Raw genomic sequence first — 23,604 nt, 5'->3', positions numbered from 1 at the left:
GACTTTGGGGCAAATTCTCCTTGTAGAAGTTACCACATGTGAGCCAGTAATAGTTTTGGATTCCCAAACCTCTTTCTGCATTTTAGGAAGAACTCCTTTTCCTCTCCCTTTCCTCTCCTATCAGGCTGCCCCTCCCCGCTATCCCCCATCTGAGATTTAGGCTTGGAAGAAACTGGTTTAATAAGGGGCCAATTTGTTTCTAATAAGAAAAGGGACACTGTGAGATATCTGAAGACTGCTTGAGGTTGCATTTGTTTATTTAGATGATACTTTAAGATCTAGTGTGACAGAAAAGACAACAATAAAATTTTAATGGAAGGTCCAGTGTGTGCCAGACACTGTTAGTATTTGGGATTTATCAGTGAACCAAAGATAAAATTTCTTGACAACTCCCTCTCTGAGAACGGCCAGCTAACCGAAAACATGCAGGCCCAACTCAGCCAAGCCCTTGTCTAGGAAGAAGCATTAACATTTTCTCTTGTCATTCCCACCTGCCTTATCTGTCTTACTGGAGGAACCTAGGGATAATGAATAAGTAACCAAGATAAAGAAGGATGGACAACTGGTGCCACTTTAGAGCTCTTTTCTCTTCTTTTTTTTTTTTTTAAAAAAGTACTGTGTACAAGTGATCAATACAGTAGAAATTGTGGGTAATCCAAGGTCTGGGAGAAATGAATTAGACTGTAAATTATTTGAAATAGGAAAACCATTTTGCAACAATATTGCTAATCTCCTAATTAAGCTTACCTCTGGTTAAGGCTACAGTTCAGAATTTATTATAATTTTAATATATCAAACAAATTCCTACTTATATGATTTTTTTAAAGGACAGTTTAACTGTACTAATTAGTTTTATGGAAGCATAGGTTACTACTATATGAAAAAAATACCAAGATTTATGTACTTAATAGTTTAAATAGTATTTTTTAAAAAAAAAAACAGCTTTGTTGAGGTAGAAGTTATATACTGTGACACACTTATTTTAAGTGAAAAATTCAATAATTTTTATTAAATTTACAGAGTCATGCAGTTATCTTCACTATTCAATTTTAGAACATTTCCAGTAACCCACAGTGATTCCTGTGCTCATTTAGATAGGCTTTTGTGAATTAATTTGGAAGCAATCTTATAATATCGTTTCCATGGGATTATGTGTTCTAAACTGACTTTTGGATGAACGTTTAATATTAGAGACTGGATGTTTATAAATATACTCTGTAAGTTAAGATTTATCATGTTTATTTCAGATAAAAATAAATATTTTGCAAGGGTTTGGGTTCTACTCAAAACAAAATGAAAACTGAAGCTCTCCATATGAGAAAGTACCACAGACTTTTTTTCAAGTTATTTCATACTGCAGTGTGTGTGCGCGCACGTGCGCGTGCATGTGTGTTTTATTGCAATTAAAAAAGTTTGTAAAGTTGACAATCTCCCTTTGATTAGAACAACCACTAGTAAATATAATGGATTTAATGACTTTAAGGGACAAAGCGTGATGAGTTCTTTTGAAATAGGCTCATAAAGATTTTGGGGACAAATATTGTAACATGATAGCTGAAGATTCCCTATGGATTAAAATTATAATGATTTTATAATTCACCTTGGTCAAGGTAGCTGAACATTTTGAATTTATAATAAGGCACTTTGCATTACTTTTAGAATTACCTAGTAAAACATGTATTTCTTTTAGTCTAGTCACATTGAAGACATATGGTCAGACCTAATTATTATTACATAGTGGGCAGTTTTTTTGTTTTTTTTTTAAGGATAATATGTAGGCCAATATGTAACGAAAGGTGTTTTAAGTTATTGTGAGTAAATTCGATACATACTGAATATTCCCACAAACTTGTTCTGTGCTGGGTACAGTAAAACATAAACCAGCAGAGTCCAGATTTCTGTATGTTGTAGAATACTTTTGAGTATCAGATAAATAATAAAAACTTTGGTCATTTGTTTTATTCATTTTCTTTTAGGCTAAAGAAAATTCTTTAGAATAAAAGTAGTTAGAAATACAGTTGGTGTAATTATTTGAGTTTGAATTTGGATGGAGCAGAAATTTATATTTTTTTGGTGGCACTGAATGTAACACCATTAAACAGAATACAGATGTGCTTTGTTTTGAAAGACTCCCAATATATGAAATAATTGAAAGACGTATTTGGTGGTGGTTCTTGGCCTCACCAAAAGGAGTATTTCCTCTCTGAAAATACCTACCCAAGGATTTTGATATATAGCAACTCCCCAGTTCATTAAAGTATTTGTTTAAAGACGACTAGCTCTATGACTTTGAGGTAAGATAAGGGAATTGACTTTGCAATTTATAGGCTCTTGCTAACTAATGATAGCAGTAAGGTAGACTGAATTAAAAAAAAACTAGAATGGTAGTCAATGTCACAATATAAAAATAAAGTTGATATTGAATTAAAAAGAATATAAAGTAAAGCTGATATTATAGTAGTTTTCTAGGTGGCTCTGTTCTGGGAGATTGATCCAGCAAACACTGGTTGAAAATTGAGGGATAGTCTTAGTTACAGAAATCTTTGCTGTTAGTGTATATGCCTCATCTCACTTTGATTGTATATTGCTAGCTTTTTGTTCATGTTGAATTGTAATTGTTTTTATGCTTCAGACAGTGAAGCTTAGAGCTGTACCTGATTTACATATTGTCAGGGTAAATAGCAAGGAATCAATAAATACTGGGTAACAGTATATGGCATTAAAAGACGGAGAAACATCTTGCAAGAGGCAGAAATATGGTGGATGTTTTGAAACTATTTTTAAAGATTTTTTTCTTCATTCATTTGGAGAAATAAAGTGACTTAAAGGCAGGAAAGCATCCGTATTTTCTAAATCTCAAAGATAGAAATTACGTTAAAAATTGATTTTTGATTAGAAACAATGAAAATGGTGCTGCTGCTGCTTTTGATCTTTCCCATGTCAACCAGTGTTTGTTTCTTTTAACTTCTAATTAAGTATTAGAAGTGACATCAGTGAGCATATTTTTCACTTTGCATTCAGAATACATGTCTTGAGCAGAAGCTTTGACCCAGGTATTGAACTTAACACTATAGAAAAAGAGATCGACACAGATCCCACCCTCAAGGAATTCTCATATTATACTAATTCTGCAAACAAAACTGAACCAACCTAATTTAGAAGAAAAATGTGTGTCTTCAAAAAAAACTTGAATGTTGGCATAATCTCTTTAGAATCATTTACCTTTAGAAACTTGTGAAAGATTATGTTTTATTTGATCATTTTGCTAATTGTTTGTGAAAGTATTTTTATGATTTTGTTGTTATTAAGAAGTATAATTTATATGTATTAATTCTACAGGGGACCAGATCCTATCTTATTTTATTCTATGAAATAAACATTTTATACCTCTCGTAATTTAGGTTACATTCCCAGTATGCCTACATTTTGTATTGTCTTACATAGTTTATACAGAAGGCAGAGTGAAAATTTTCTAAAAGCAAAGCTTTTTAAGAATGATGGCTAAAATTTTAACTAACTATATGGCAGATTTATTTGATGGACTTCTTTTTGGCAGTGAGGACAGTTTAAGTGTGCAGAGACAAATAACCTAGTCATTAGTGATGGACAACATTTCATTAGTATGAAGGAAAGCCAAAACACATCAGTTTTCAGCTTCTATACTGCTTTTTAATTTTTTCCCTTTTTTTTGAAGGAAAGGTTGAAATCTTTAGCTGACACTTAGACATATGCAGTGCCTTCAGGCTCCTCCATGATAGTGTGAAGTATGATTAGGAATTATGTAGGAAATGAGTGACATTTTTTCAAATTGTTCAAATATTCTTATCAGTGTTTACTGAGTATATTAGTGGGTATGTTGAAATAAGGAAGAAGCAGATTGTATACAAAAGAAACATTGGTTGTTTATATATATCTAGATAAATGGTACTAATTTGTCTACTTTCTGTGTGTGTATGTATATATATATATATAATTTTCCCCCCAAACCAGATTATCTACTCCTTGAATCTTGGTTTTTTTTGAGTAAACATATATTAAACATCTGTTATTGTGTAAAATATGGTGCTAGCTGCTGTGGCTGGATCAGGGAGGTGACTGGGACAGAAATTTTGCCCTCTGGATACATTTTTCTATCCATAGGTTTGTATACGTTATATCTGGCATGCTGTAGCTACATCCTAATAAGTGCTGGGGATTAAAAAAAAGCTTCTTGATTTCTTCATTGATTCAATGAACATTTGTTGTGCACCAAATAGTTACCAGATTTGAAAGTTCTAGTGTTGCAGAGATAAGTTTAACTATCATTTAAAATTAGAGGGAGATTTTCATCTCACCATTTATTTTACGATAAAGAGACGGATCCAGAAACACCAAGTGATAATGACAGGTAGCTAGCAGCTCGAGCAGTCTGAGGTCTTTGCCACATTCTCTCCTTGGCTGCCCTCTCCGCTAGTGTTACTCCAGCACAAGGCTACTCTCAGGAAACTGTCTGGAGAGAATGACCCTCCACCTAGCCAGTGTCCTCATTTGACTCCTACCTCTGCCCAGCCTCAGTAAAAATTCTATATTCAGGAAATGAAATTATATACCATTTGGAGGAAAACTCCCCCAAGTAATAGTTTTTAAAATAGAACCCACTTTATCCGAACTAATTAACTCCTTCCCCTTCCTTCAAAATTTCTACAATAAATTTAATCATTTCCATTGTGATTTCATTGTAATCTATTCTGCAAGTTCAGTTGGGTGGACATTTTCAACTGCTTTTTCCTTTGGGGGGTGTGGGGAGAGTGGTTCCATAATATTGGTTTGTGGCATTAATTAGCTATGAAAATATAGATATGTGTTTAAGGTGAAGACATGAAGGACCTAGAGTCTGTCATACAGAGGGAAGTAAGTCAGAAAGAGAAGAACAAATACCGTATGCTAACACATATATATGGAATCTAAAAAAAAAAAAAAAAGGTTCTGAAGAACCTAGGGGCAGGACAGGAGTAAAGATGCAGCTGTAGAGAATGGACTTGAGGACACGGGGAGGGGAAGGGTAAGCTGGGACGAAGTGAGAGAGTGGCATGGACATAGATACACTACCAAATGTAAAATAGATAGCTAGTGGGAAGCAGCTGCATAGCACAGGGAGATCAGCTCGGTGCTTTGTGACCACCTAGAGGGGTGGGATAGGGAGGGTGGGAGGGAGACACAAGAGGGAGGAGATATGGGGATATATGTATATGTATAACTGATTCACTTTGTTACAAAGCAGAAACTAACACACCATTGAAAAGCAATTATACTCCAATAAAGATGTATAAAAAAAAATAAAGACAGAATTATCAGGTGTGTTGCTACTTGCTTGCTTCAGTTTCATTAGCTTTTAAGCTTTTAAACACTAGCTGCTAATAGTTTGGGTGATTATAACTTTTGGCTTAAGTTTATATCAGTGGGGAGGAACAAATAAATAAGATTAGGGAACACTTCTGTTGCTTTCTTCTCTGGCTCCCCAGTAGGGGGAACATACAGACGAATAAAGTCATGGATCTGAAGGAAGACCATGCAGTCTAGTATAAACAGGCAATCCCAGCATGAAGAGTAGAAGATAAAACATTCTGTGAAAAAGGAGAGGAAAAGAGCGGTGGAGGTTAAGAGGAAGGAAACGATCTTTTACATTTATGCTGCTCAAGTAGAGGTTTGTAGAGGAGGTGACCTTTGAAATGGGCCTTGAGGGTGAGTGGTTTGGACATGATTGGCAAAAGGCGTGCTAAGCAGACGAAACGTCATGATTAAAGATATGGAGGACAGATCAAATAATTCAGTGTGACTTCAGAACAGGTTATTTAATGGAACGTTATTAGTGTGAGGCTGATTCATTTAGATTTTATTTTACAGGCCAGGGTTTGGTAAACTATGGACTGGCCCATGCTCTTTTCTGTAAATAGTTTTATTGGAGCACAGCTATGCTCAATTATTTGCATATTGCCTATGGCTGCTTTGTACCACAATGGCAGAGTTGAGTCATTCTGCAGAGACCATATTGCCCTCAAAGCCTAAGGTCTTTTCTGTGAAAGGCTAGATAGTAAATATTTGCTGAGTCCTGCTTTAGACCACAGTGGAGAACCACCGATTCAGTCAGGGGACTGGCACAGAATAGTTTTCAGGAGAGTTTCTCAGACAGTCCTTGTTGGAAGTGGGGAGGAAGGTGGGTGATGTGGAGGCTTGTTTGTAGGGTGTTTGAATTAGTGACTTCTAGTGGGAGTGGAGAGGCTTTAAATTCTAAGTAGATTAAGTAGATGGAATCAATGGGATCTGGAAAAAGATTTGATGAGAGAAGCCTTGGAAAGGGAGGAGGCAAGGCTGAATGAAAGATTTTCAGCTTGGGTGCCTCTATGGTCGCTGGTGCCACAGAAACAGGGAACACAGAAGGACAAACACTTGTAAAAGTTTCAGTGACCTGTTAGAGAAAGAACACTGACGTGTCTGCTAGAGGACTCAATATGACCACATGAGGTTTCCACCTTATGGTTTTTGCAGGACCCAGGAATATTTACCACAGTTAGCTGTGGAAAGTTTTATTTTATTCTTCATTTTTAAATGGACTGATTTACTATGAGAATTATTTTTATGACTGTTGTGCATTTTTTAGAAAGTTTGAGCTTTTAGGTTGTTGTGGCTAAAATAATTCTAAGTAGAAAACCTTTCTTGCTCTTTGAAAAGTTAAATCGGTTCAAAGAACTTTCCTGAAGTACTTAAACACAGAAACAACAATGCTACTAGAAGAAAAGGGGAACATTTCAGCAACCTTCAATTTTTATTCAAAGTCAAATCCTCATTTGAATTACATGAAGATAATTTTTGCCTTTTACGTTTTGCTTTACAGGAATTGCTTTTTGTTTATAAAGGTAATGCCTGCTTATAAAATACTAAATTATAAGAGCACAAGTTGCTAACACTCCTCCTTCTCAAGCTACTGACGTCTGCTAATAGTTTGAGCTATACTGTGGAGATACTATATCCTTCGCTGGGATTACAAAGACAAAACAATCACTTTGCCAACTGTGCATTTATAGCTTTGAATATATGATGCTACCTACAAAATATCTGAATCAATTTGGTCCAAGTCTCCAATCATATGATTCTCTGACATAATGAACTCTCTTCATCCATCTCTCCAGACAATGTGTTGGTGTTCCTCTGCAACTTGCCAGGCAGTCTCTGCCTCAGAGGGTTTGCTGTACTTGCCTCACCGCTTGTGGCTCACTTACACGTAAAACTGGTCTTATTTCCTAATCTTCAATATTAAAAAAAAATTATATCGGTGACTAGTAGTCTTGAGGAAAATACCCCTGTTAGAAGAGATAGGATTATCCTAGGAGACGAAAATCTAAAGTGATCATACGATGAAATCAGTTGTACTTATAAGAAAAAAAGGAAGTTGATGTATTTATGTAAATATTTTGTGAAGTCAGATTAATTCAGTTTTGTAAATAAACAGGGAGGGAAGAGTTGGCTTGAGGTTTTAGTCAGAACAAATTTATTCTGATTTAAAATTTATCTTAAAATGTATGTGTATTTGGCTAAAAATAAAGTTGTTTAAAACTACAGACTGGTGTAAACTTAAAAGTGAGTTTTTCTCCTACCTCTTGTTTCTTCAGTCCCTTTCCTATAGTAGCAATAATGTTAATTTTGTTAACTTTTTTGAGAGATTATAATGTGTCAAGTATTGTTCTTAATTTTTTATTTTTAACAATAACTTGATGAGATAGGTACTACTTTCCCCCTCATTTTATACTTAAAGAAACTGAAACATAAAGAGTTTAAATTACTAACTTGTCTGTGGTTACTCAGATAACAAGTGACAGAGCTGGAGTTAGAAACCCAACTGGCAGACTTCAAATTGTACGCACTGAATCACTTTATGGTTATGTTATTAATAGTATTAAAAATTTCCTGCCCATTGATCCTAGAGGAAAGAAAAAACTATATGCCAAAAAGTGTATCTATGTACACATATATCAATATGTGTTTTAATTTTGAAGTTATTTTTTTGTAACTGAAATAAAAAGCAATGATAAAATTTAAATAGAACAATTTAAAACGAAAAAAATAGTGTATCTCTCTGACTCCAACTTTACGTTTACTAGTTTTTAAAAAATTGGCTAGGCATAATTACTAAATTTAGTTGCACATTAGCAACATTTTAATCTTTTTTTTTAAAAAAAAGATTGAGAAATGGACTCTCTGGTGAGGGCGTGTATACTTGTGAAGTCTGGTTCTTTAAGGGAAAGAAAGAGAGACAGGAAACAGAGGGTAGGCACAAGTCCTGGAGACTGCAGGAATACACCAGTTCCACTCACACTCCGTTGGACAGACTTGGTCATGTGGCCACATGGCTTCAGAGTAATCTTTAGCCATGTGCCCAGTTAACATGCGGGATTCCATTATTAAAATAAAGGCATAGGAATGCCTTTGGGGGCATATGGGGGTCACTTAGCATCTCTGCCATAAGTGTAAACTTAGACTATTCTTGCTAAACTAATTTTTTAAAGTTTCATTGGATTTGTACTTTTATAGAGATGAGAAATAGTCTTTTATTTTGATAAAAATAATTCATATATAGAAAGTTATTAAATGTTGCCTGATGCATTACTACTGTCCTAGCATATTAACAAACTCCTTGAGAGCAAGTCTGGCAAAGGCATGTGGAACAGCCTCCTTACTCCCCAATTCATATATCACAGCAGTGCATTTGGACTATTGGCTATTAGGAAGACCTGGTACTGAATTAAAGAGCATTAGTGGGACTTCCCTGGTGGCTCAGTGGATAAGACTCCGCACTCCCAATGCAGGGGGCCCGGGTTCGATCCCTCTTCAGGGAACTAGATCCCACATGCATGCCACAACTAAGGAGCCCGCCTGCTGCAACTAAGGAGCTGGTGAGCTGCAACTACGGAACCCGCCTGCCTCAACTAAGACCCGGCGCAACCAACTAAATAGTAAAAATTTAAAAAAAAATTAAAAAATAAAATTAAAAAAAAAATAAAGAGCATTAGTTTACTCTTCTTGTTTGCCACCTGGGATGTCAAGTCATTAAATTATTATCTTTGGAAACCTTTGGTTTTGAGGTACTCCAGTGTTAAAAAAAGATGCAAAAGAATTTGTAGTTGTAGCAAGAATTATAAGAATTATTCTAAGAATTATAATAATTTCATATTATAAGTCATTGTGATTCTGTGGATGAACTATGAGGAATAAAGTCTCCAGAAAAATCAGTGAAACTATAAATTTCATTTTTTACATATTTTTTTCAAGTGTATTGAGCTTTAAAAAGGTACACTTGTCTATATACTTCTATTTTCGGATTTCAGGCTAAATAGTGATTCAAATATAAATTTATATTGATGACATTTAGTAGGTAAACACATTTTGTCAAAGATAAAGAAATCTTCAGAAATTATAATGGATGGGTACAAATTAGATAGAAACATTAGGCAGTTACAATGGCAGCTTCTGTCAATGATTGTGTTTATATTATGTTATACAGCAACTTACTGATTTTTAACATTTCAACACTTTTAGAATTTTGATTTTGGAGAGTAAGTGATTATTGAAAAAAATTAATGCTGAAAAAGCTGTCTTTTATTTGGATTTCATTTGACAATGTAATGTAAGCACTAATAATTTAATACAATCCATATAATTTAAGTTGAGGGAAGCTTGTTTTGTTTACTCTGTAAATAGTTGGTATTAATCCTGTGTTGGATTCTAAATTCTGACTTTTGTTAGAGACTGTTTCTTGGTTTTATATGTCTAAATTCTGACAACTGTATTTTAAAACTTCTTTTTTCCCTCATCAAACAGCTTTAATGTTATATTTGCTGGTGGTCCAGAAGAAGTTCTAAAAAAGTTCCAAAAGTCAAACCACAAAGTGGTCTTTGCAGCAGATGGAATTCTGTGGCCGGATAAAAGACTAGCAGACAAGTATCCCATTGTGCACATTGGGAAACGCTACCTGAATTCGGGAGGTGGGTAAGGTGCTGGAAGAAAAGCGTAATGCAAGTCATAGTAAATTATAAATACTGATGAAGCAACCTTTTTTAAAATATGTCACTGTAGACATGAGGTTTGAAATAACCATTATCTTCTTTTCCTATGGGAAAATTATATCAGTTTAAAATCCACAGTGCATTTTATAGTTGACAAAGCATTTTTTCATCTATTATATCATATGATGCTGCTAACAGCACTAGGCAGTGTAAATGTTATTATTTCTGCATTATAAGTGAGAAAACCCATGTTTCCCCGAGTTAAGTGACTTTTCTTAGAGACATTTAGTTATTAAAGGAAAAACAACAGGGATCCAGGTCTTCTGACTATAATTTCATTAAGAATTTTCTGGCTCTAGGATAATGGGTTTAGTGAATACCCTTACTTAGGAAAAAGTGCTACACTCATGTAGCTTTAAAAAATAGGCATTACTTAATTTTATCTATATTTTAAATATATTGGAGTAAATTATTTATCTTGAAATCCCTAGTCAAAAAAAGATTCAACATTGAGTGTCTAGGTGTATTTTAAGTACTGCATCAGCTATGCCATCATAGATTAAAGGAACAAATGATCACATTTCCCTCTTCCCTTCAAAATATAAAATAAAATTTGACTTTGGACCTTATTATAACTCCAAAATGTTTTCCTTAGATTGTGAATAATATAAACATACGGCCAGAAGACATGGCTGTAGGATGGGGGACATGTCAAAGAAACAAGTTGGGTGGAAATTGCAAGCCACACTGGGAAAACAGATTTTGGGGTAATTTATATGTAATAACTGATTGTATTCAGGTCAGTTCAAATAAGTGCTGCTTGAGATAGCAGCATGTCTGGATTCTAGACTTTGATCAGTTACTTTTGTCAAGGAAACTTTCAGCGAGTAATTCCCTTTCTCTGAGATGCCACAATTACTGCTGTACTCACCTGCATTTTACTTTAGCAACCCATTTCCATATGGTACCTTGGAACTTTGTCAACCCATATAAATATTACATTTTTGAAACCTCAAATCCCTGTGTGTACTGCCTAGTTTCAACTCACTTTTTCTCTTCATCTCCATATGTTTTTAAAAAGTTCATGGTTTTGGGGATCTCCTGACCATTTTATTTTTCTCCTAATTTATCTACCACCTTTGGATTTTACTTCAATATTCAAGACAGGACCCAGGGTTTCTCATATTGGTCACTTTGTCCTCAGTATTTTAGCAGTCCTTCCTCTGAGATTTACAGTAGAGATGGCTGCCCGCTCTTGACTTCTCTGTCTGAGCAATTGAATTGGGAATGAGTGCAGCTTCCATCTCCAACTGTCAGACCCTCAGTGACACATGGCTAACCTTTAACTTATCCTAAGCCCTAGGTAGTTTAAGAGCCGCTTAGCTATGGAACTCTGAGATAAGTTTTACTTTGTATTTATTAGTTTTTCTAAACATGTAGTGTGAAATATATCATATGTAAATGTATCTAGATCACGATATATCTACTCCAGAACCTGAATTTCAGACAGATGCACAATACTGTGGAAACAGCAAAACACTAGCGAGTGCCTTTGTGAGCAAGTTTAATTAAGGAGAAGGTGTTTATAAGTGGGAAAGTGATCGTACAAGGACATCAAAACGTCATGCTTATGCCTTCTGTAGTCAAAATAATTAAAGAAATGCTAGAAAATCTAAGTGTGTTCAGTAAAAGTTTGTGTAAGTTTATGATTGATATATTGAAGTTATTTAAGAGACATGAGTTTTGTTTGTGGGTACCTCATTTAGTTAAAAAAATCTTTATCATGGAGAGTAAACATGTTTCCTTATGAGGAAAATTGCACAATATTAGAAACTTAATTCTTTTGAAATAATATGACAGTTTAATAGAAAAATGTAAATCATAAAATATATATCCCATACTATGAAAATAGATGTAATTCCTTTTCACTTTTTAGGACACTTGGGATTTATGAAAAGGATAAGGAAACATAATTTTTGAAAAACAGTAGTATAAACCATTGGAAAATATCATGTGTTGCTTCTTGAATATGTTTTTTATCACAGAAGATTGGTTATAAGAATTAAAAAATACATCTTTTTCAGTGTTTTGGGATTTTTTTATTTGGCAAAAATGACACAAAAAAATGAGCCACCAGTGATTGATTTAGTCATGTTTTCATTTTGTCTTGTTTCCTCTAGTTAACAATAATATTCCTGGACCTATTTCTTTTAATTATTTTATTCCTATGAGGACATTTTAATTTTCAGGGTAACAAACTAGGTTTCCTTTCAATTCACAGGAGTAAAATTGGTCCTTTTTAAAAAGTACTGCATATCAATGAAGCATAGCAGTTTGGCTGCATTTCTGAAATTCAGGGGAAGACTCAAACACAGGAAAAATGATCCTGTTTTCTGTGTCTTTTACAGACAGCTGTTGTTGGCATATTTAATGCTTATGTTCTAAGGCCAAGGTGAACAATCCAACTTTAGACTTCCTTTCTCTAGACCATGACACACAAAACCCAGCCAGAAAATGGTTTAGCAAACACACTACTGACAAGCTCAGTGAAGGAAAAATTCCCCAAATGTCCTAGATATAAAATTTCTTTGGGATGTTTGCAGTCAGTGACAGATCCAACATTCCTTTGATTGCGTACTAACATTAAAACCACTGTAGTAGAGTTTTTTTTTTCTTTTTTTTTCAGAAACAGTGAATCCTTTATAAAGGATCTAGGAACAGCATTTTAGAAAGTCAGAAAGAAAATTCTTCTGTCTAATTCTAATTTTTTCCTAGTAACTCTTTTTTCCCTTACAAGTCTTCTAAAACATTAGTGTCAAGTAATTTGGGGAATACGTTTATTCAAAGAGAGTCTTTGATTTTGCAATTGGTAGTAAAAACTTCCTCTCTTGCAGTTTATATATGGAAACAAAGGATACCCAATAACTCATAATTCTGTCATGATGAGCTGTGAAATTCAAAATTAAGGATTAGGACTAATAGCTTTACAAGTCTGTGCGACTGGTCTATAAAATTAACATAGACACGAGTTTTGGTCTTTGAATTCTGAATCCTCTATTCTTTCTCTTTTGTATTGCAGGATTTATTGGTTATGCTCCATATATCAACCGTATAGTTCAACAGTGGAATCTCCAGGATAATGATGATGATCAGTTATTTTATACTAAAATTTACATTGATCCATTGAAGAGGGTAGGTAATAGCTCTCACTTTCAGTGTAACTTCCTTGTTGAAATGGCTACTGGTGCTCCAGCCATTGCATCCATATTCTGGGCAGTTAACGGGCAGAATAATAAATAAAGGGCTATTTCAGTTGTGTCAGCGCTCTCTAAGTAGCTTATCTAGAAGTCTTACAAAATACTTTCTCATACTTTTCTTTGACCAGAACATATTTATTTGGCTACACATAATATGCAAAGGAGTTTTGTTCTTTATTTCAAGTTCATGTGTCCTACTAAAAATCTGAATTCTCTCATTAACGGGAGGAATGTTGCAGACAATAGCAGCCTGCCATAAACCCTAAGGACAATATTCCTGAGACTGGTTTAAATGAAACTTTGGAGAAAAGTAAAAACAAAGTTCTCTAATTTGATAATATTTTTAGTATATTCACCTAGTGTAAGTTAATGTTTCATAAGTTTACCATGGATAACCAGTACAGTTCTAAAATTTACTGAATTGTGTATTTCTAGGTGCTGTCATTAGGAAACATAAGTGTTTTTTTACGTATATTTTCCAGTGAGTTTGCAACTGTAGCTGCTGCTTTTTCTTAGATAAATACTCCAGTTATCTGTATATTTTTATTAGACACTTCTTAAGAAACTGTATTCTTTAACTGTTTGTTTTTCTTCTCTCCATTTTTGTACTGTCTCTACGTGCCTGGCACGGCTAGCCTGAGGACTTGGTCTCTCGTCCGAGAGCAGAAACCTACTCTTGGCATGAGTGCTAGCCCATGCAGCTTGATGCTTGTCTTTCTGAGTGTAATTCAACAGTGAAAGTGCTCTGAGTCTTATCTAATTGTTTTTGCTTTAGGATGCTTCCTCTGAAATATCACTGCTGGGTCTGTAATATTTTTTGTTGTGTAAATCCTATTTAAGTTTTTCTCTAAGCATAAGATTTTATCTGGTTAGCATGTGCCTTAGTCTGCTTGGTTTACCATAACAAAATTATCATAGACTGCGTAGCTAAAATAACAGAACTTTATTTTCTCACCGTTCTGGAGGCTAGAAGTCTGAGATCAGGGTGCCTGAATGGTTGGTTTCTGGTGAGGGCTCTCTTCCTGGCTTATAGATGGCGACCACCTTCTTGCTGTGTCCCCACATGGTAGAGAGAGAGACAGAGACAGAGACAGAGGGAGGGTTAGGGCTTGAACATATGAATTTTGAGGGAACACAAAAATTCAATCCATAACAGCATGCAAAGACAATTTTAGGAGTATTATTATGACAGAGCAATGTAGCTGAAAAACTACATTGAGAATAAGATTTGTAAAGCAGATTAATCTTTATGATTAGGTTGATTAATTATAAACCTATTGTAGCAGTCAGGGAGGTTATGCTGCATAATAATAATCCCCAACCTCAACAGCTTCACATAACAGGGGTCTTTCTGAAGAAGGTTGCTATAATAATTTATGTATAGGATCTTTAAATTCCCTAAAAAAACAAACTATATTAACATGATAGTGTTGTTTGCTGTTTTTATTGTCATTTTTAATATTTTTTCTATTCTCATTTTTAGGAAGCTCTTAACATCACACTGGATCACAAATGCAAAATTTTCCAGACCTTAAATGGAGCTGTAGGTATGCTTCCTAAATACTGGGTTGCTCACGTGTGCAAATGAACACCTGTGTTTTCAACTGTCTGTCTTTTGTTATATTCGTTTGGGGCTATGACTAAGATTGATGTGTAGGTATTGCAGCTTTTAAAAAATATTGTACTCAAGCTGAGTTTGATATAAATACATTCAGTTAAAATCATTTCCTAAGAATAGTACAAAGAGTTAGGCTTCTGCCCTTAGGTAACTTAGACTTTAGTATCTCACCATCTGGGGACAGTAGATGTAGTTTTGAATTAATTACAGTTTGTTATTACACGGTTTTCAGTATCAGCTCTTTACATTGTGAGTTACTCAGGAGTATTAGAGTATTTGAACCTAGGTTAAAGGTAACTGGTAATGAGACATGTACACTGTGGAGTGAGTGTGTGTGTGTGTGTGCATGCCTATATGTGTTTTCCTGATAGACATGTATCTTGATAAAAATACATTAACACATTAAATTTAATTAATTAATACATTAAAAATAAACATACATTAATGCATTAATACTTCACAAATTAAAAATACATTGCAGTTCAATACAGTTCTTCAAGGCAGTTCATAAGTAAAAGGATTCTTAGAATGGAAGGCATTTAGTTTGGAGTGCTCTGGAAATGTGAGGAAAGGAACTTGAAAACAACAAAAAAAATGTTTCTGCTCCCATCTGACTTGTATATTCCTGGAATTTACATTAGGCCTGATTTTCAAGAACTGGAAATACTATCAGTGATGGCGAGTTGTAGAAACCTAGCTTATGCCTGGCAGTATTCTATTTGCCATACATTTATTGTTATTATCTTTATAATAGCCTAGAAAAGCAGGCAAGAATCCCATTTTATCGATGAATAAGTTGAGACAATAATTTAATTCATCTGGGGTTATGTCACTCTCAAAAGGCAGAGGCAGTATTGCAAAGATGCTTTCCTTCCACCAAGACCCCTTGGTGTCTTAGCACCTCAGTTTGCCAGCACCAGGTTGGAGAAAGTCAGGTGCTCAGAATCCGTATCTGTGTCAGTGCTGTCCTTCATTTCGGATATCTGCTGACTTGGAGCAAGCAAAGTTTCCAAAAGTATAGCACATGGAATAGCATGCATGAGAAATTTTATAACAAAAACAAGATGTATAGATAGATATATATACATGTATATGTATATATGAATACATGCACACACGTTTTAAATTACTGAAATCTGTCTTTTTAACCCAGATGAAGTTGTTCTGAAATTTGAAAATGGCAAAGCCAGAGCTAAGAATGTGTTTTATGAAACATTACCAGTGGCGATTAATGGAAATGGACCCACCAAGGTGAGTCACGGTGACCTTTCTCTGTTTCCTTATTTCTTGGAGATAGATTATGGAGCAATATATAGAATGACTTCTCCTCCTCCTCCCCATCCTCCCTGTCTTCCCCCTCCCCCACTTCCCCTCCTTCCCCTCCTTCTTCCCCTCCCCCTGTTTCCTTCTCTCCCACCTCTTCCTCCCCCTCCTCCTTCTCCTTCTTTAATATCTTTAAGAGGCTTGGTAAACAACAAGATCCTACTGTATAGTACAGGAACCTATATTCAATATCCTGTGATAAACCATAATGGAAAAGAATATTAAAAAAAAGAATGTCTATATGTGTATAACTGAGTCACTTTGCTGTACAGCAGAGATTGGTACAACATTGTAAATCAACTACACGTCAATAAAAATAAAATTGTAAATATCTTTAAGAGGTTTTATTTTGGTGCCGACAATTTACTAGTTTCATCTTTTACACACTGTATTATCTGGTTTCATTTAGATTAATCAAACCGATGATTTTTCCTCAGCAGATGGATAACTTTCCATTCTATTTGTAACACATTTCAGTTTAATGTTTCACGTAATAGCTTACTTGAGAGTGAGCCACATTTCCCTGATACAGAGTATCCTCTCTGAATAAGAAATGTTGAGGTTTATAAGGGATCATTCGTTTCACCTGAGTCACCGTTGTCAAAGTTAATAGCTCTATTAACGTTGGGGTGTAACCGTAGGCCCAGAGTGCTTCCTCTTGCACTTACTCTATAACAAGGTTGATGGATTATAGTTGATAAAGATATAATTTGTCTAATGAAATTTTATGTGCTTTGGAACATGTATAATTGAGCTTGCTGACAGTGTTACTGACTGCAAAATTTGTAATAAGATTGTATCGCCGGAATCCAATTAAAATAGAACATGAATTGTTTTATATATATATATAAGTATACATACACGTATATACGCACACATATATACACACAAACATACACATATATGTTTAGTAATACAGTGCTTAAAACAATGTTCTGAGATACTAAGACGATGCCTGGTTTACTCATAAGTACCTAGAAAAGAGATTACCAGATAAATTTGCATTGTGGGACGAGAGGATGGGGAGATGGGGTCTGCTGTTTCAGTGGAGTGAGTAGCCTGAATTCCAATAAAAGCTATCTGCGTGGGAAGACATTCAAGGAAAAGCCCACACTGGCAGCTTTTCCACCGTGAAAATGGAGGAAGTAGATTCCCCTTCTCTAGTTAATCTTTCCACCTTGCTTTTCATCCCATTCCAGCCCTCCTACAGAGCCTTCCCAGTGGGCTCCTTTTTCTGTCTGGTAGCAATTTTCCCAGCTCTAAGTCTCTCCTTCTCATCAGCATTTTAAAGACCCTCAAGCCTTTCTTATCCTAGAAACCCAGCCAACACCAACTGCAACATCCTTTTCAATCTACCTTGCCTCCCAGCCTGCCTGTCTTTGTCCCTCCCCTTCACAGCCACACTCTTTAAAGTAGAGACAACTCACTGCTACCACTATTCCTCTTCCCATCACCCCCAGGAATGGCTCCTGTCAAGGTCTGTTGTGACATCCTTGTTGAGTAGTAGACGCTCATCAGCCCTCATTTCTCTTTCATCCAAAGATAACATTTGACCATGTTCATCCCGTTTGGTCCAATTTGAAATACTTCCCTTTGCTTCCATGATGCTCTGCTGGTTTGTCTGATAATTTTCTGGCCTTTTCAGTTTCTCTCTCTCTCTTTCTTTTTTTAATATACATTTTAAAAATTTAACATTCTGTGTGTGTAGGGGGTTTCAGGGGTCGGGTGATCCTCTTCCTGCGTTGTTTTAGTTAAGTGTTCTGCAGGTGTCTGTCTGAGACATCTTTCCTTTCCCCAGCTACACGCATTCTTAGGTAATCTGCTTCATTCCCAAGTCAGCAGCGCTGATTATTTTCAAATCCTTGCTGTAGCGTCTGTCTTTCCTGAGCTCTGGGTGTGAATACCCAGTTGTTGGATTTATCTGTGTGTCATACAAGACCTGGAGGTCAGGACCTTCAGCTCTGCCTCCTCTTCCACCCACCTGATTAACCAGAACCTGGGTTTTGTTTTGACTGTATTTACCTCCCACTCCCAATCCAAGAGACATCCTTTCTAGCTCCTATGCATGGTGGTTTGTCTAATTTGCTTAGAGTCAAGAGCAACCTCCTTAGTTCAGGCCACCTGCAGCCTCCCACCAGTAGCAATCACCCACTAGCAGTCTGGAACTAGACTATTCTGCTGAAGCAGAAACCCAGTTACATTACTCACCTGTGTTATGCCCTCTATAGACTTAGGTATGAAGTTCCACATTCTCAACTTGGTTTTTTTTTTTTTTAATTTTGCTTCTGGTTTAGGGGTCCCAAGTCTACCATCCTACCTACTCCCCCACCCCTGGCACTGTAATATCTATACAGAATATCTCATTCTCAATAATTCTCTCCCTCAGCTCCTGCCGTACTGAGTTAATATGAACTTCGCAAATGTTTCATGTTTCCTCTGTCTGCAAGTCTCCTGTACATGCATTTCACTCATTCTGGAGTCCTCTGACCTAATTCCCACTTGCTGTACCCATCTACTAAGTGCTGTTCATCTTTTAGGTGTCAGCTTTGCTTTACTCCTTAAGTCTCCTGAATGCCTTTATAATATCTGGAACTTTGTCCATCACAGAACATAATACCACACGCTGGACAGGGATGGAACTGAACTTTTTTTTTTTTTTTTGTCGTCTCTTACTGGGTCTTTAGCCTAGGAATTACAGAAATCATATCTATCCTGTTCACTTTTTGTTTTGCCAGGGTCCAGCACATGTGTAGCATATATTAGCCTTTCAATAAATTGTGATTGAATGTCTGAGTCTATAAATAATCTAATGACCTAGCATTATTCTTGGGAATGGTGAGGTAGATTTTTTTCTGGCAGGGCAAAACAGTCATAAAATTTCTGTGGGGGGCTTCCCTGGTGGCGCAGTGGTTGAGAATCTGCCTGCCAGTGCAGAGGACACGGGTTCGAGCCCTGGTCTGGGAAGACCCCACATGCCGTGGAGCAACTGGGCCCGTGAGCCACAACTACTGAGCCTGCGCGTCTGGAGCCTGTGCTCCGCAACAAGAGAGGCCACGATAGTGAGAGGCCCGTGCACCGTGATGAAGAGTGGCCCCCGCTTGCCACAGCTAGAGAAAGCCCTAGCACAGAAATGAAGACCCAACACAGCCATAAAAATAAATAAATAAATAAATAAGCAAATCATTAAAAAAAAAAAAAAATTTCTGTGGGTTCCTGTTACTGTCCCTAGGCAGATAAATGGACTTTTACAACTGGACATCTATAACTAAGTAGTGTGCTATTTCTCCTTGGTAATGTAATATTTTAATCAAATTTAAATGTCTTTAAAGAGGGCGCTTGGTCCCAGAATTTAGTTATTGTGAGTGAGGCCTGATATTCAGTGATTCCATTGTTTTCACCGATTTTTTCCAAATTTCCAGGATAATGCTGATAGGAGTTTTACAAAGCGATTGAAAGACTTCTCTTAAGAAAAGGAGCTCTAGTCCTCAGTCATTTAGAAAGACCTGTGTGTACTAAGAAATTTTAAGTCTTCCAAGAAACATTTTCAGTTTGGGTTATCACTGTTTCCGGCATTTCAAGCAGTATGATGATCCTATTATATTTTCTGTGACATGATCTTATGATTCTATTTGGCAATAAAAATTAAGTAATTTTTTATTGTAAAAATTGTTTGGTATAATATAAAATTTGAGAAAGGATTATATAAATAAGCATTCAACTAATGCTAATGCTTTATTTAGGAATATGTTAAAGTTAAATAATATCACATTTTCCTCTATGTTCAGGATAATGAGGAAAGAAAGCAGATTACTCTTTTTAGATATACCCTTTTTATTTAACCATCATAAAAGATGAAAGGATTTTTATATGGTATTTTATAATTTAACTTATTATTTTATGTACTAAGAGATGATTATAATGTCAGTAAGCCATAACCTTAATCCAAATGTTAATATTTAAGCCATTTTTTTTCATTTAAAAGTGTACATAGTATGAAAAAACTATACATAATCTGTAAATGATAAATTGTTTATAATGTGTTTATAGACCAAAGTATGTAAAGGTGAGTTTATTTCTTAGTTACTTTCTCTAAATCTCATGCTATTAGGAAGAACAACTTTTAAATTATAAACAGTTTTAAAAATCACTTATAATCCCACTACCCTCTCATGTTGTTTTCATTCATAGTTGCTTTCAGTATTTATATCCTTGCGGTATATAGATAGGAGCATTCATATTTTTCATTTGTTTTCATAATGGTGTATAAACAATTTTGTGCTTTTTAATTATTTTATTTGAAATATGTTTTTAATTTATTCTACACAATTATTATCATGCTTGTCTAGATGCGATCTAATATAAATCAGTGTTTAGATAGAAACCGTGACTTCTGGTTTGAAGTTTTACTTTTTATTCTTGAAACTTATTTACTGTTAGTAACACATCATAAGATGCTTATTTGAATACCTAACTTTTTCTTTTAAATATCAGTCATTATGAGATTGGCAGTATTTTTATACAAACAAGTTAAATGTAAGAAGAGCACATCACCTAATTTGCACATGAAAACAAGTCATTTCTGAAACAAATTTGATTTACAATCTAAATAGAGATCTTAATTTTGTGCATATAAACCTCAATGCTTGGGTCACTATGACCTTGAATAATTGGATGATTTGAAAAAAAAAAAAGAAAAAAGGAAAAAAAGAAAAGATTCAGTTGGAAAAGTTTCTCTGCCAATGACATGACATCACCCTTGGAAACATTTTGATATTGTGAAAGAAGGATCAGGAAAGCACTACCACCTAGTAGCCGGGGACTGCCCGGAACAGCCTAACTACATAAACAGTTTTCTGTACTTTCCAGAGCTGCCAGCATAAATGTCTGAGATTTTTAATGAAGAAAACAGACATAAATGGAGGGTGGGGGTGATGGTAACCTCTGCGTGTGTGATGAGAGATCTAAAAGAGGGAGGCTTCCAGTCTTAATGATCTATGAAAATCAGATTTAGGTGAAGAGTAGAAAGTAGAAAAGTTATAATATAGTTTTAATTCTGAGAAAGCTATATGTAATGCCTTCTATGCTCTAACCTTTTAAAAAAGATATTGATCATTTTCATATTCACATAGGGATCCTAATAGACTGATCAATAATTCATGACATAAATATTTAATTTCTTATGAGATTTCTGAGATGAGGAAAGTGCCAGTGTTTATATATAGATGGGAATTTTAGATATGTCCAAATCTGTGGGGGATTTTTTTCTTTCTTTTAAAAAAATTCTTTCCCAGGATATATAAAACACCAGCCTTTAAAAAATTGCACACTAGCCTTTTAAAAAATTCCTGTTAGAAATAATGCTTAATAAAGAGAATCCATTTTCACATGAATCTTTTTATTTTCTTCAAAACCATAATATTATATAGAACATGAATGATTAAATTAATGTTTGCACTGTAGTTTGACAACAGTCAAATTTTTGTTTTTGTTATAGAGGCAAATTCAGTTGGCCACATTGACTCTTGAAATGTCATTAATGAATGTCATAACTACATATTTCCTGCCTTGTATTGAATAATTTGTTTCCTGAATTATCACGTAGTTCAAAAGGGATGTGAATGAGTTATCTTTTCCACGTCTTATGATTGTGCTGTACAGAATAATGTAACTGTCTACAATATCTGTAAAACACAAAGGTTTTCTCATTGTAATTAATACGGTACTTGTTTCAATAGCATTTGCTTCAGTTTTAGTACAATAGAAATATTTGGATGGAATACCAGATATTTGAGAGGAATTGGATAAAATGGTACTGGACTAATTTCCTCATCTATTCTATACCATAACATCTCTTTTAGGGTCTTAGGAAGCTAGAAAAAGTCAGTTGGCACTTCTGTACATTTTTGACCATCATATTTAATGTATAAATATTTTTTTCTTTTGAGTTCATTTCACATTTGCAGTGAAAAATTAATGATTATATAAACATAGTGAGGATTTTAGGTGCTTCCTTTTAACAGTAATATAAAATTACAGCCAAAGCTAGTTTGCTTCAGCTTCACTGTGTTGAGGTGAGATAATTATAGTTTATGACAAGAAATAATAAAAAAATTAAAAACTATAACTGTTCCTACCACTACAGGTATTAAAATTGCAGTAGAATGTGTAGTAATTTTTTAAAGAAGATTGGCAGAATTTTCCCTAAAATATTTACACTCTAGGTATATTCAAGATTTTTTTTTTGAGGGCTCAGAGCATCTCTCAGTGTGTTTACCTCTCTCTGTCATCCATCTTCCCTCATCTTCTCCTAAACCCAAAACATACACAAGGACTCAGATTTTACATATAAAATGAATGCCAACAGATGCTTAAGGAGAAGGGGAGATAAGGCACAAAGGAGATGCTGTGAGAGATCTGAAAAGAGTAGGTAGGGAAGCAATATTGTACTTTATTTTTTTTTCCTTCCAGTCTTACAATTGATATACAGCACTGTATAAGTTTAAGGTGTGTAGCATAATGATTTACATATATCATGAAATGATCACCACAATAAATTTAGTAAACGTCCATCATCTCATATAGATACGAAATAAAAGAAAAAACAATTTTTCCTTGTGACGAGAACTCTTAGAATTTATTCTCTTAACAACTTTCATGTATAACCTACAGCAGTGTTAATTATATTTATCATGTACATTACATCCCTAGTACTTATTTATCTTATAGCTGAAGTTTGTACCTTTTGGTCACCTTCATCCAGTTTCTTCTCCCCCGCCTCCTGCCTCTGGGAACTGCAAATCTGATCTCTTTTTCTGTGAGATTGTTTGTTCACTTGTTTGTTTTTGAAATATTGCCTAAAACACCATGTTAGTTCCTGGTGCACAACATAGTGATTCGATATTTCTATACATTACAAAATGATCACCACAATAAGTCTAATTATCATTTGTCACCATAAAAGATATTACATTATTATGGAGTATATTCTCCACACTGTTCATTTCATACCCATGGCTCATTTATTTTATAACTGCAAGTTTGTACCTCTTAATCTCCCTCATCTAATTCTCTCACCTCACCACTCCCATCCCCTCTGGCAACCACCTGTTTGTTCTCTATCTATGACTGTTATTTGTTATGTTTGATCATTTGTTTTGTTTTTTAGATTACACATGTAAGTGAAATTATATGGCATTTTTCTTTCACTGTCTGACTTATTTCACTTTCAATAAAACCCTCTAGGTTCATCCATGTTGTTGCAAATGGCAAGATTTCATTCTTTTTTATGGCTGAGTAATATTCCATTTTATATATGTATCACCATTTCTGTATATATATATATTTTTTTATTATGTTAACAGCTAACTTT

At 34.9% G+C, this 23,604-nt stretch overlaps 1 protein-coding gene across 1 annotated transcript in view; it reads left to right on the top strand.

The window, feature by feature from the left end:
- PLOD2 (procollagen-lysine,2-oxoglutarate 5-dioxygenase 2) overlaps nucleotides 1-23,604 on the top strand; it is a 107,739-nt gene that overhangs the window by 44,723 nt on the left and 39,412 nt on the right. The window contains exons 4-7 of the mRNA XM_036850206.1: nucleotides 9,853-10,016; nucleotides 13,117-13,229; nucleotides 14,778-14,841; nucleotides 16,066-16,163. Of these exons, the coding sequence (XP_036706101.1) occupies nucleotides 9,853-10,016; nucleotides 13,117-13,229; nucleotides 14,778-14,841; nucleotides 16,066-16,163 (439 nt within the window). The remainder of the gene's footprint in view (nucleotides 1-9,852; nucleotides 10,017-13,116; nucleotides 13,230-14,777; nucleotides 14,842-16,065; nucleotides 16,164-23,604) is intronic.

Source organism: Balaenoptera musculus, chromosome 4, assembly GCF_009873245.2.
Source record: "Balaenoptera musculus isolate JJ_BM4_2016_0621 chromosome 4, mBalMus1.pri.v3, whole genome shotgun sequence".
NCBI classification, from domain to species: domain Eukaryota; kingdom Metazoa; phylum Chordata; class Mammalia; order Artiodactyla; family Balaenopteridae; genus Balaenoptera; species Balaenoptera musculus.
This window is presented reverse-complemented; position numbering and strand designations above follow the sequence as displayed.